Source organism: Cyprinus carpio, chromosome A20 (assembly GCF_018340385.1).
Source record: "Cyprinus carpio isolate SPL01 chromosome A20, ASM1834038v1, whole genome shotgun sequence".
Classification (NCBI taxonomy): Eukaryota; Metazoa; Chordata; class Actinopteri; order Cypriniformes; family Cyprinidae; genus Cyprinus; species Cyprinus carpio.
In genome coordinates this window covers 5,831,417-5,845,595 of record NC_056591.1, presented here as the reverse complement: position 1 = coordinate 5,845,595, position 14,179 = coordinate 5,831,417, and the positions used below count along the sequence as shown (strand labels likewise).

The 14,179-nt window shown below is 35.6% G+C and overlaps 2 protein-coding genes across 2 annotated transcripts; both read right to left on the bottom strand.

The window, feature by feature from the left end:
- Nucleotides 1–110: 110 nt before the first annotated feature.
- On the bottom strand, nt 111–3,585 carry LOC122148938 (retinol dehydrogenase 14-like). The gene is made up of 2 exons (XM_042777451.1): nt 3,169–3,585; nt 111–1,590 (listed from the first exon to the last, which is right to left on the bottom strand). Exons 1-2 carry the CDS (start codon nt 3,568–3,570, stop codon nt 973–975), a joined length of 1,020 nt encoding a protein of 339 aa, XP_042633385.1. The 5' UTR covers nt 3,571–3,585; the 3' UTR covers nt 111–972.
- Nucleotides 3,586–4,214: 629 nt separating this feature from the next.
- On the bottom strand, nt 4,215–13,630 carry LOC109113313 (cysteine-rich protein 2-like). Its single transcript, XM_042777450.1, has 8 exons — nt 13,449–13,630; nt 8,647–8,741; nt 7,278–7,335; nt 6,851–6,976; nt 5,669–5,737; nt 5,427–5,521; nt 4,958–5,015; nt 4,215–4,759 (listed from the first exon to the last, which is right to left on the bottom strand). The coding sequence occupies exons 1-8, from the start codon at nt 13,489–13,491 to the stop codon at nt 4,695–4,697; spliced, it is 609 nt and encodes a 202-aa protein (XP_042633384.1). The 5' UTR covers nt 13,492–13,630; the 3' UTR covers nt 4,215–4,694.
- Between the last annotated feature and the right edge of the window lie 549 nt (nt 13,631–14,179).

Sequence of the window (14,179 nt, the reverse complement as noted above, 5' to 3'; positions counted from 1 at the left end):
AGAATTTATTATTTAGAGTTCTATATCCTGCATGAAATGTTTCCTCATTGTACAGTGTGAATGACAGCATACAAAGGAAGGACCTTGGTCCTCCTCCACAAACGACAGACTTTTTTTCCAGCATTCAATTTATTCAGTTTTTAGAGAATAACAGAAGCACAGCATTTACACTCAAAACATTTCATGTTAGTGCGTGTGATTAAGGACAGTAGCTTGTAAACTCCCTACACCTCCACTGCGAATTAAAATGATCTAATAATGGCTAATGCACAGGAGTTTATAGCAGAGGTAATGAAATTTTAGCCATTACTCTGATTCACTTTTTTCTTTTTAAATTTGAGTAGTGACACCACACTATCTGCAGAGCCACAATCTACAGTACATGTTTCCTTTTTCATTTCATTCGGACACTGGGATGTCACAAACATTTTCAAATATATCTTGAAATGAGTCAGAGGGTGGAAGTTACCAAGTTTACTTTACAGCATTATGAGAAGAGAATATTCTGGAAGGCTAAATTGTGACTAGTTCACTTCATAGATGAATAGATCTGTCAAATTAATTGCTGAACAACATTAAGCAATCTTGATGTATTGTAATAACTTGGCCACAAAGCACCACTTAATCTACATTCAAAGATATACAACGGTGTTTGTGTTATTCTGTATTCACGATAGCTCTGAGCCATATGTTTCTTGGGCACACTGCTCCTGTTATTTGTATTCAAGGGATATGTCGGACTCGATACTTTAAGGCTCTCATTCACAGAGTAGAGTGAGTCACAAGCCTGAGGCCATCTCTGAAAACACTGCAGCAAAGATACGGGCAACAGATGGACATTTTAATTTCCTGTCTGTTATCCAGTAAGTCCCTCAGGCACTTGGCCAAAAACACTCCCCAAAAAATCCATTGCACTGATGTTCGAGGGTTTGCATTTGCCACATTTGTGAAGGGTAGTTCCACTTCTTCCCCTCACCTCCTAAGACCCACCATGTTTTCACTCAGGTCCCAGAGCCGTTTAGCAGTATTGTCATCGGTGGCTTTAGAAAGCAACTGTTCTTCTTCGCAATTAGTGAAGCATTTTCCAGACACACCCTCAACTTCAGGCGAGCATGCCAGGTACAGTGGGGTCTGAGCACCCTCCAGTGGGCTTTTGAAGAACAACCAAGAGACCAGCAAAAAAAGAGGCTTTATCAGCAGGGGGATGTTGATGTGCCGGCCCAATCTGGTCCTTACGATACCCGGAGTGAGGGCGTTAACAGTTACCCCAGTACCATCCAGCCTGTGTGCCAGCTCGCGAGTGAATAGTAGGTTGGCAAGCTTGCTCTGGCTGTAGCAAAAAGATTTGTTGTAATTCTGTTCGCTGTTCAAGTCCTCGAAGTTGATGCTGCCATACTTGTAGAGCTTGGAGGAGACCATGACGATACGGCTGGGAGCCGACTGCTTTAGGAGGTCCAGCAAAAGATTTGTCAGAAGGAAGTGACCCAGGTGGTTTACTCCCAACTGCATTTCATAGCCCTCTTCTGTCCTACTGTAGGGACACTGGTAGAGGCCAGCGTTGTTGATAAGAACATCAATCCTTGGCTCCTCCTAATTTTTTTAACACAATTAGGAGTTTAGAAATTTACAATTAAAAACTTAATTGATCTAGTGTATAAATGCAACACAGAAAGCAAACAACTATTTATGTGGTAAAACATATAGTCATATAGGTTGGTTAAGACTGAAATTTAAAAACACAGATAGACTAATATCCTCAAGTCTTCTGGCATGCTGTTTCAGAGGCAAAAACTGTGGATGGTGAAAACCTCAAGGAGGCTGTCTGAAAAGGTTGTCTTGGGACAGAGGTATACGAAAATGCTATTCATCCCAACAGAATTTTATGTAGCCAGATATTGACTTGTTGCAGAAAACTTAACTAAAATGGCTTCATATAAATGTCTGATAAATCTAAAATGGGGCATCAGGGCTGGTTGTTACATGGGGAAGTTGTTCCAGTGGCTGTATGTCAGTAACTAAAAGGTTTTAAGTGAAACCAATATGACATGCATTATATTAACTATATAATGAAGGTCAGGCTCAGGCCTGCGCATGTGTTGTGTCATAACTATATAAAATTTTTCAAATAGCTGTATTTATTGTTAAGTGTGTTACACCCATAATTTTTTAATAAATGTAACACCGTGGAAAGATTAAAAAAGCTATGTAATTGTAATTTTAGTTTGCTTTAAATAAGGCAATAAGCACAATTATAGACACTGCAAACAATTAAAAATGCCTCATACGAGTTAAGTCATGATAACAATTTGAGATTAAAGGATCGTTCCACAGGTTTGTGAGTGAGAATATTTCAAAATATTTTTGAGTATAAAATCATGGATTCATATTACACTAAGTCAGCCCTTCAAGATCAAGTCTCAACCAAAGCGATACTTCTAATCTATCTGACACTTCTAATCTGTTACAGTTCATTAATTTCTGTTGGCCAAAATAATGGTTTAGCTATTTTGTGTATTTCATGTTATTTTTTTTCCATCTCTGCTATTTCATGTTTTAAAGTTTAATGAAAAGCTATTAAATGGCTATTTAATGGCCGGTTCCCATTGATGTCAAGACAATAATGTGTGTCCCATACCCGGAAATTTACTTTAAAAAAATAAATCAGCCCAGTGAAAATTATTGTCTGGACTTAAAAGTGTGACAAACAGTCCAGTTCCCATCTATTTTCATTAATTACAATTTATCAAAGTACCAAAATACCCACAGTTACTAAAATTATGGTATAATTATCATAATAATATGAGATGATAATAATATGCAGCCGCATTAATATGTGCTTCAAACATTGTAAGAAGTGAATTTGTCATTTTTCATGACAGTGGTGGCTAGAAATAACAATAATTGCAGTAACTATAGTTATCATATTTCACATCATTTTATATATATAAAAGAAACACGTGCTCACTGCTTGACCTGTTACACAACATGTAACTGTTAACACTTTTCGTGGGTTATGTGAACTATTTTGACCATTTTCTCAATGATCTTTGACTGGTTTGAGCCATTTCTACGTTCATGAATTCATACTCCATGGTGTTGTAGGCTATATTTAATGCCATGCAACCCAGTTTCAATGACTAAAAGAGAAAGAGACAGCTGTAAACAAACCCTGATAACTTCCTCGCAGAAGCTGCGCACGGACTGAAGCGACGCGAGGTCCAAGTGTTTGATCACAACCTCTCCCTGATTCGCACCGGCTTGATTCTTGATGTCCTGGGCCGCCTCCTCGGCCCTCTGTCTGTCCCGACAGGCCATGATCACACGGGCCTGCAGCTTCAGCAGCTCCGCCGCCGTCGCCTTCCCGATGCCGCAGTTCGCCCCGGTCACTATCACAGTCTTTCCGCGCATCAGACTCGCTGGGTAGCTCAGTGATCTCAGCGCTTTGCGCCTGGAGAATATTCTCCGGGCGATGAGGAGAAACCCACCGCCGAGGACAGCGGCTAAGATGACCGCAGCAGACATCAGTGCAGTGTTGAATAACAGAGTGCGTGTGAACGCCGCGGACCACATCACCCAGAATGCATTGCGTTCTTTTGGTTTTAAATACATTTCCTCTTTTTGATATTGACAATTCAAGCCTTCTGATTTATTACATGATATACAGCAGAGCCTAATCACTATAATCTCATTTAGCAGTACATTCATTCATGCATTACTGGTTACTAATTTTTATATTTAGTGGATGACATTAGACTATGACTGGAGACTATTATTAACGTGACTATTAGATGATTAAAGAGAGTTTCTGAAATATTACGATATTTTAGATAATTACGTTAAATATATTCTATGCTATCAATATGATTTGTGTCAGATCCATTTTCTGTGCAAACATAGATATTTCTTAGCTATATTGTAACATATATAACAACATGTAGGCTACGTAACAGATCGGTTTCCATCAGTTTAACTGGCCACAATAGCTACATTTAATTTCTGCTTGATTTTCTTAAGATTTGGTATGTACTGTATGTATGTATTTTATTTTTATTTTTTAATTCATGTTTTATGATTTTTGTGCATTTTCTGAATAATCTTCTTCTTTGGTATTAAATTCAAAGTGGTTGGAAAAAGTGCAGTGAATGTATTGGCACCACTTATACATTTAAGGCAGTATATTCTCCTAATAATTGAAATAAAACAAAACAATTCAATACACTTAACAATAATTTATTATTATTATTATTTAAATTTCAAATACAAAGTGTTTAATACATAAAGAGACCTTAAGTGAAAAGTTCAGAAAACATAAATAAGTGTGCTAAAGTGCTACACAATTAAACATATGTTAGAACTAATGACAAAAACATTGAATTACAAACAAATTTTGTTGTGTTACCTGTAATTCAGTGTCACAGTCAAAAAAAAAAAAAAAAATCAATATCTTAAGTACATTCTTAAAAATATATAAACCATATACTGTATAAATACAGCAAAAAGGCTAAACACATACAGTATTCTTGTTAATAAATGGCAATACTAGCTCATTTTAGTACAATTAGTATGTAAGTGGCACTCTGTAAGTGGACAAGATCAGTGCAGATTCAAGAAAGACAGGAAGAGAATTTAAAGGAAGCAGACAAGAGGCTTGAATCTAAGGTTGCTAATAATACTGCTGGTGTGGTTGTGGCTCTTTAGGACTGGCTCTCAGTGTTTGGGTCCTCGTATATGTAACTGCCAACACCTCCAGTGTTCACTCCTGAACAGAAACAGTGAAATAACATTATGCACGGGTCAAAGAAAAATAGGGGTTTGCAAGCATCAAAACAAAAACAAAAAAAGTTAATATAGCTTATGTTTTTTAATATATATGTATATAAAAAATAATATAATTATATATATATATATTCATATACATATAAAGAATGAAATTGGAAAATGGACAGTGGAAATGTACCTTTTGGCCCAAAAAGAACAGCATAACAGGGTTTATGGCAGTATGGCTGGCCATCGTGCTGTAGTTTAAAACAGAGCACATGTACACTATTAAATCATACTTGTCTTCAAATGTCATTTCAAATTGCACAACAGTTTAATCTGGAAATTTCTGAGCTCCACCTTTATTATATTACTGAGAGAGGATATATATGTTTCTACCTAATCCATGCAGATTTATTTATTTTTTTCTGACCAAATTATGTTTCAAATATATGTACATATATGTTGTGAACAGCACAATGGAAGGAATTTTTTCTTTTTAGACTAAAAATATATTTAGTTTAAACATTTAAATGCTTAAATAGATCACAAAATATACTTTGAGGGGCAAGAACATAAACTTTAAATCTTTAAATTATAAAAATGTATTTTTTTAATTTGCACAATGTAAATGTATTTAGATTAAAATCTATACAAATGTCCCTCACCTCTGCATGGCTGCCTGGAGCCAGAGTCTTGCTGCACCTCTCACAGCGCAGACAGGGCCTGTGCCAGTCTTTACCCAGGGAACTGACCTTTTCAGCTGAAACACAAAGAAGGAAACACAGGCCCTTCTGTAAGCATCAGGCAACCTCAAGAAATGCATATGTATGTCCGGCACTGCTGAACACACAAGTTCCAGCACAAGTCCAGATTTGCTGAACTTTACCGTCTGAATGTCAGCTCTTACCGAAGTACACTGTTTTGTTGCACCTTGGGCAGATGTTCGGCTGACCAGAAAACGAACTGAAGCTTGCAGCTGGAGAAAATTAGGTAAACAATTATTCTCACAAATATCATTCATTTAAATAATATTAACATTTAATAAGCATAAATGTAAGAATCCTAATATTTTACAGAATTCATTATCACTACCCACTTTGTACAAAAAAAACAAAAAAAAAACACTACAAGTAGATCTGCCCATGCCCAATGATAGGGTGTTATTGGTGATTTCTATTGCATTATTGGGGTGTTCATTAAATTAACAATATTATAACAGTGTTTCACCACATAAACAGGATTTCCAGTAAATGAAATGATTAATTTGATTGATGATGAATTATGTATTAATTGGATGGTTAGTTCAAAAAAAATTGTTGGTTGTTGTTGGTAAAAAAGTTGTTGATGGTAGTTGTCTTCCATATTATTATTATTATTTTATTTTTTATATTATGGAAATCAATGGCTACCAGCAACTGTTTGGTTATCCACAATCTTCAAAATATCTTCTTTCGTGTTCAACAGAATATAGAAACTTAAATACAGATTTGAGGGTGAGAAAATGATGACATATTTTTTTATTTTTGAACTATCCCTAAACTATATATATATGCGTGTGTGTGTGTGTGTGTGTGTGTGTGTGTGCATGCATATATGCAACAGTTTATTTAACCTTTAGACAAAATTAAGGGGAAAACAGCAACAACAAAAGTTTGCATATGTTTTTAGTATCATATTTGATACCGCAGTCTTTTGTGGCTCATGTATTATGATATAGGAGAATATAAGGTATCATTAAATATCATATTTGATGCATTTTAACATGAGTTTTCTAATGAAATGTTTAAAAATATTGCTTCAGTTAATAACAATATAAAAGCTATTCTTACATTTACTGATTTAATAAAAATCAGCGAAGATCTCACGGAAATACACGAACCATGAACTGAAGGTGACCTGAGCTGACAATTTTAGAATTAGGCTAAAAAAGTATATCAGAAAAGTATCAATCACTGTATCAATCAGAAAACAGATTTTGTACAACAGGGTTTTCATCAAAGTTTTGATCATTAGAGGACTATCAAATATGATACAGTAGGCTGTGTAGGGTTAAGTGTTTACATTATGATCTACAGAAATATAAACTCACCCTTCACTGGGCCCCGGGTAGCCTTTTTCTCTTCAGCCTTCGGCTTGGTTTCCATGGCAACAGGGGTTGCGTCATCGTTGACAGGTGTGTCATAGACATATGAACCAGCCCCGCCGATATTCACACCTACAGGAATATGACAGGCAGTACAGTTGCATCTTTTCTGATTCTATTATATGGGTGGTATTCAAACATAACAGTATGCAAGAATTCAAGAAGGGAATTTTTAAGAAGAATTTTCATTTTCGGGTCAACTATCCCTATACTCCATATCTGAAGATCAGAGATTTCAGTGACGAAGCTGCTCTTGTGCAGACTGACTGTCTCATTAAGAATCTGTATCATCAAAGGAAAGAGTGTCCTACTTGCTGCAAGCTCCACAAATTATAAACAGATGCATCTGAGACATTAATTAGATGTACTGCACCTTTTGGTCCATAGAGGGCAGCATAGCATGGCTTGTGGCAGTATGGCTTCCCATCATGCTGTTAACAGTGGATAAAACACATCACTGAGATTAATTAGGCATCCAGTTCCTGCCATCCTTGTCTGTTGTCATCAAAAATTAACACTCATGCTGTCCAAAGATTAAAGCATGAAATATTCTCAACATTTAAAGAGCAAACTACTTGTGAAAACAAGCCTACACTTAATATACTTTAAAAAGAGACTTATTATGGAAAAACACACTTTAAAAGAATATATTTAATTGCTTATTGAATGTAATGTTTTCTGACACTTATTAATCTTACAGTTAAATGAAAAATGTATTATAGTTTACTACTTGGACTAGGACTTAAATACATCTTTACATGTAATTTCATATTTACTTCCGTTGTCTTTGAAATATGGCTGCCAAATAATGCCAAATGAGGTGACAAGCATTTATGGTAAACTAAAATACTTTAATGTAATGAAACCTGTATGTCATGTATTTTAAAATATTTGTAATTGAACTCTCTAACACATAAGGTGCTCTCCTTTTTGGAGTCTCTAAGAGTTTAAAGACGTTTGATGATTTGTAGTTATTGGTTTTAATCAGATATACATATTTAAAATGTATAGGGAAAATGTAGGCTACAGATACAATTTTGACCAATCAAAAATGCTCTAGAATGAGAATGCCCCTCCCCATAACACCACCAGCCTAGCAATAGCAAGTATTAAAACATGAGGTGTGTTTGACGTCAACAAATTAGTTTACCCACTAATACAATTTTGCATGATGCGCATATAATTTCTCATTTTGCAAAGAAACATTCTGCAGGTTACATTTATCTGCAAACAGACGGCAACAAGTGACTCATTATGAGTGAATCATTCAACCAATTCATTCAACACCAGTTGATTCATTCAGGAAACAGAAAGTTGAGCAGCACTGCTCTGTGTACTGTAGTAACCAGGGTAAACACTGTATTTCTGCTTTTCTATAAGTTACACCTGTCAGGTGTGTGAATTAGCATGTTCATTCAGACCGTCTGCCATTTTTTATGCATTGTTCTGAACAGACAAATAGTCAGTATTTTTATTTATTTTTGTGTGCAGTTTTTTATGCATTTTTATGTATATATATATAGACAAATATATATATATATATATAAATTACCACATTAGATATATAAATATGTTGCAAACTATAATCAACATTACACATTCACATTAGATTATTGCACGACATGCAGCAGCTTCCAGTTCAGTAGAAGATATACATGAAAGAAACATGCATTTAATGGGATCCTTATCTTCAACACTGTCTTTTTCTCCTTTTTTTATTTTTTTTGCTGTCTTCCTCTCACCTCTGCATGTCCTCCTGGATTCAGGGTCTTGTTACAGCGTTCACACTTCAGACAGAATTTGTGCCAGTCTTTTCCCAGAGATGTCACTTTCTCCGCTATAAGACACAAAGAGATTTATTCCCTTTACAGATCATCATTCATCTGAAGATGTACATTAAGATGATGGTTTAAGGGGCTCTTTGAATAAAAGTGTTAAAACTCTCCCCTGAAGCCACTATCTTCATTATAACAACTGAGCTGAAATTACTCCGTAGAGACTCTTACTGTAATGGTGCCTGGCAAAGATCGCAGCTTTTATGAAATGGTGGTTTGAGTCTCGTCCGACTGTGTCTCGTCAGAAAAAAAAACAAACCAACAAAAAAACCCTATCTATCCTGGTCCACCTTAGTGTGTTTATCCATTTAATCTTTTGTCAATACACCTCTTAATGTGTTTAACTAAGTCCACTGAGAGATAATGTGGAGCCTAACGTGCATCTGTTAACTGTCTCATCGAGGACGTCAGGGAGATGTGGACGACTGCCAAACACTATCACAGAGTGAAAGGTTCTTATCAAATCTGACCCCGTCATATCGAGGCTGTAATATTCCAGGCACGTGCCTCAGGGAGCGCAGAACACCCTCATGAGCCGTTCTCCACAGAGTCAAAACTGAACAACAGCACCATAACATTTTAGGTCAAACTTTGAGAAATCCACTCAAGGAAGTTTTTGTTTATTTTAGTGTGTTCTATTGCAGGATGTTGCTTCAGGGTAACAAATCCATTTTCTTCATTTTGCAACCACATGTTGCATATATATAAGGCAATAAAACGGATAATAAATAAGGCATGACTTAGGTTTCTTTAATTACATTCTATAAATATTATTATTTGTCATATGTCAATTTAAGATTTCTATCTATCTATCTATCTATCTATCTATCTATCTATCTATCTATCTATCTATCTATCTATCTATCTGTCTGTCTGTCTGTCTGTCTGTCTATCTATCACAGTAACACACAAGTGTTATACATGTTTTTATTTAATAAAAGTGTTATAAAAGAGTTATATTTTAAATAAATGCTGCTCTTTTGAATTTTCTATTCATCAAAGAATCCTGAAAAAATATATCACAGCTTCCACAAAAATATTAAGCAGCACAACTGGTTTTTTAACATATATACAAGAAATGTTTCTTGAGAAATTCTGTGTGATTTCTGAATGATCGTATGACACTGAAGACTGGAGTAATGATGCTGAAAATACAGCTTTGGCTTCACAAATACATGTTAAATTAAAATAGAAAACAGTTATATTAAATTTTTAATAATATTTCATAATATTACTGTTTTTGCTGTATTTTTGATCAAATAAGCACAGCCTCTGTGAGCATAAGAGACTCGAAGGGTTAGTTCACCCCAAAATGAAAATAATATCCTTAATTACTCACCCTTCTGCCTCTGTGAGCATAAGAGACTCGAAGGGTTAGTTCACCCCAAAATGAAAATAATATCCTTAATTACTCACCAGAGAGCTATCTGACCCTTCATAGACAGCAACGCAAATAAACTTTGTAAGGACATCAGTAAAACATCCATGTGACATCAGTGGCTTAAGTTAAATTTTGCGAAGCTACGAGAATACTTTTTGTGCGCAAGAGAAAAAAAAGACTTCCTTCAACAATTCTTGCTCCCCAGAGTTACCATCTTCCGCTATTTTAGAGTTTTCAACTAAGCGTACTTTCAAAACGACTTTTCCCCTAAGCGTAAACAACGCTGTTTACCATCACAGTTTTAGGTTCATGCGTGCGCTTTCCCCCGAACGTAAACGACGTTGATTACGTCAAATACGTTCTTGAAATATCCCTCCAAATGGCGGAAAGACGTAACTCTGTGGAGAAGAATTGTTGAATAAATTGTTATTTTTGTTTTGTTTGCGCACAAAAAGTATTCTCGTAGCTTCGTAAAATTGAAGTTAAGTCCTGATGTCACATGGACTGTTTTACCGATGTTTTACCGATGTTACTACGTTTATAGACCTAGGAATATTACAGTTGCGTTGCTGTCTATGGAGGGTCAGAGAGCTCTCCGATTTCATCAAAAATATCTTACTTTGTGTTCTGACGATGAACGAAGGTCTTACAGGTTTGGTTGTGATGCAGTTTTCCTCTCTTTTTGACAGTTTTAATTGTTTAAGTCTCTGTTTTATAATGAATTGTTTTTTGGTTTTTCTTTCTTTTTGTCATGTAGCAGCTTGACAACTTTCCATTGCCATGCAGTTTTGTTTCCAGGCAACTAGCTAAACTGGAAATATATTTATTTATTAAAATATTATGTTATTATTTTTAGATTATTTTAATAATATTATTTATAACAATGTATTTTTCTTTTGTCTTAAATCTGATCTATTTTCTTCTCCATCTTTCTGCTCATAAACAGACATACCCACACAGCAGGGCATTAACAAGATTAAAAACTGAAGGTTTTTTTGTGGTGCAGACAAATGCGCGGGAGTTGAACAGACAGTAATTAGTCCTTGTCTCTGGACTTGTAGTTCTGCTTAATGCTTTCACAATGTCCTCTTAACCTGAGTATCAAATGAGCTGTTTCCATAGTGAGGATATGCATGGCAAATTGCAGTCTGACAGAAAGTTACAGAGGTTGTAAGCACTTCAGAAACAAAAGAGAGAGAGAAAAAGGTTTGGAAATAATTCATATTTATAATCTTTTAAATAATAAACTTTTATAGATCAAAAATGGCTTTTAAAGGAATAGTTCACCCAAAAATGAAAAAATGAAATTCTGAAAAGTACACACCCTCAGGTCATCCAAGATCTAGAAGAGTTTGTTTCTTCACCAGAACAGATTTGGAGAAATTTAGCTATACATCATTTTAGCTTTGCATCACCACATGACTCCAGTCTATCAATTAATGTCTTTTAATGTGAAAAGCTGCATGTTTGGAAGAAACAAATCGATAATTAAGATGTTCTGAACTTTAAACAATTGCTTCTGGCCAAAATACCAGTCTATAACCCATAATAACACTTCCTCCAGTGAAAACGTCCATCCTTTGTTGCCCTCTCTGGTGTTTAATGTTTTGGACTGTTTTCACTTGTAAACAGTGCTTGATCTGTGCATATTTTTACCAGAGAAAGCAATATTTTTAATAGAGGACTCTCTAGCAAGGGTTAGAAGTTAAAAACACCTTATTGATAAATTTGTAAATTGTGTAAAACACAGCATTCTGCTTCACAAGACGTTAACTGATGGGCTGGAGTCGTGCGGATCACTTGTGGATTATTGTGATGTTTTTATCAGCTGTTTGGACTCTCATTCTGACGGCACCCATTAACTGCAGAGGATCCATTGGTAAGCAAGTGATGTTGCTAAATTTCTCCAAATCTGTTCCAATGAAGATACGTACAACATCTTGGATGGCCTGAGGGTGAGTAAATTTTCATTTTTAATTTGGGTGAACTGTTCCCTTTAACCCCTGACTGGAAAGAGAAAGGCAAACTGCTGTTAGGTAGCATAACTACACAATTATGTGGGCAAAAAGCATGTTTCTAAAGCCAGTTAAAGATAACTGTGTGCCAGGTTGCAGACCTAAAGGTTGTTTGCAGTATTCAAGTGAATAGGAATGCTTTCTCTCTCCGGTCACAGCTGTTAAAGTCTCAAGAGAGCGAGTAGCAGCCAGAGACAAAGTGGATCTCACATTTTAATTATTACAGCACTCAGTGGGAGGGAGTCGGCTCAGCATATGATATTAGCACAGACAAGTTTTTAATCTGCCAATCATGCATGTTGATTTTCCGCCTTAAAAAGACAATGTAGTATATATATATACAGCCTTGTATTAATTTTATATAATAATTTTAGCTGACAGCTGTTAATGATAAATAACAAATTGATATAATGAAAAATTACACTGTGGGGACAAATGCCAAATGACACCTGCACTTTAAAATAATTTAGGCCTAGTTACATTTAACCAGAGAAGATAAAGAGCATGAAAAAAGGAGCAGTTTATCATTTTCCAATGAATCAAAATGAGTTACACACCCCATTCACAGGAGGCTTTTTGAATGAAGGGAAAGTGACTGAATGTTTACCTGACCCATAAAATGGGTCAAATCAAATTGACTGCTGGCTACTCAATATAGTTAGTGGTTACATTTCAAGTTGTGATGATGTATTTGGTTGACACTAATTAAATACTTGTTTCACTTATGGCTGCTCACATAAAAAAATAAATAATAAGTCTGATATTGAAAATCCACCATCCACCTAATTTTTATTTTTTGCATGTTTTAAAGTCACCCGTTTTAACCAAAGAATAAATTCTAGTGGAATGGGATTATCAGATGTAATAGTGCCATGTAATAGTAGTCATATAGGCTACTTTAATTCATCCTGATTCTGCATTTCATGCGTCATCCATTATCAAATCAGAAAATTCTCTCTGTGATTTTCCTGCATCTTATTTCACTGCACGAGCTCAGTATTTATGGTATCTCAAATACCAAGCAGATAAAATACTGAGCAGATAAAACAGTCTGATTATCTGCGCCGTGTAATGCAGAAATCGTGTGGATCTTAATAAGAAAACGAATTCATTTCCTAAGAATAACATGCACTCGTAATTAGCCAGGTAATTACCATCGAGCCCACGCTCTGTGGTCTGCAGACATTGTTTACAATGCATGCGAGAATGAAAATAATGAAATTACATTAAGACACCACACGACACGTTTTCAGCCAGCGCGTGCATTGTTTTATCCGCGGCTTTGCAAAATAGAAGAAAAATGAACAACTTACCAAAATAAACAGTTTTGTCACATTTGGGACATTTTGATGCCATGTTCCGTGCAAAGCTGGGATTTCCTTTGATTTAAGCACGTTGCCTTTTATTTAGATCTGCCTGCGTGAATGCGACTCGCTCGTTTTCAGCGATGCTCAAAGCGCGAGCGCATCCTCCCTTTCAAGATCGCCAGCGCGGAACCTCCCTCGATGACGTCAGTGAATGTGCTCACCCTTCATTTCATTAGACTACGAATTTCAGCACACTAACCCTCTTTCTGCGGAGCTACACAGCATGCATAGACATCATGTCAAAAATCAAGTTACCTGTTTCACACGAACACTACATATAGGCTACTACACTGAAAAACAATTCTTATATTATTATCAGAATCAGAAAGAGCTTTATTGCCAGGTAGCCTATGTTCACATATACAAGGAATTTGTTTTGGTGACAGACACTCCCACAGCACAAACAGAATGACAGTGACAAGACAGATAATAAAAATAGAATGGTAGTATGAAACAGCAATATACAAGCACGATATCTAAAATAGACAATATATGGTATTTGTGCATGTGCACAGGTGTGTTATGTGCAAATAAAAAGGAAATGTGAATAAGAAGTATGTTGTGTTAAATAAATAAATGTTGTGTGTTTATTGCCAAGTTCATGAGATCAGAATCAGAATCAGAATCAGAAAGAGCTTTATTGCCAAGTATGCTTACGCATACAAGGAATTTGTTTT

What these genes read in the sequence shown, in the direction of transcription:
- LOC109113313 (XM_042777450.1), bottom strand. Translation starts at nt 13,491, where the DNA reads ATGGCATCAAAATGTCCCAAATGTGACAAAACTGTTTATTTTG. An exon ending in TGACAAAACTGTTTATTTTG is followed by an intron (nt 8,742 to 13,448) that starts GTAAGTTGTTCA and finishes TGTGTCTTATAG; the next exon opens with CGGAGAAAGTGACATCTCTG. An exon ending in ATCCAGGAGGACATGCAGAG is followed by an intron (nt 7,336 to 8,646) that starts GTGAGAGGAAGA and finishes CACTGTTAACAG; the next exon opens with CATGATGGGAAGCCATACTG.
- LOC122148938 (XM_042777451.1), bottom strand. Translation starts at nt 3,570, where the DNA reads ATGTGGTCCGCGGCGTTCACACGCACTCTGTTATTCAACACTGCACTG. An exon ending in TCTGCGAGGAAGTTATCAGG is followed by an intron (nt 1,591 to 3,168) that starts GTTTGTTTACAG and finishes TAAAAAAATTAG; the next exon opens with GAGGAGCCAAGGATTGATGT.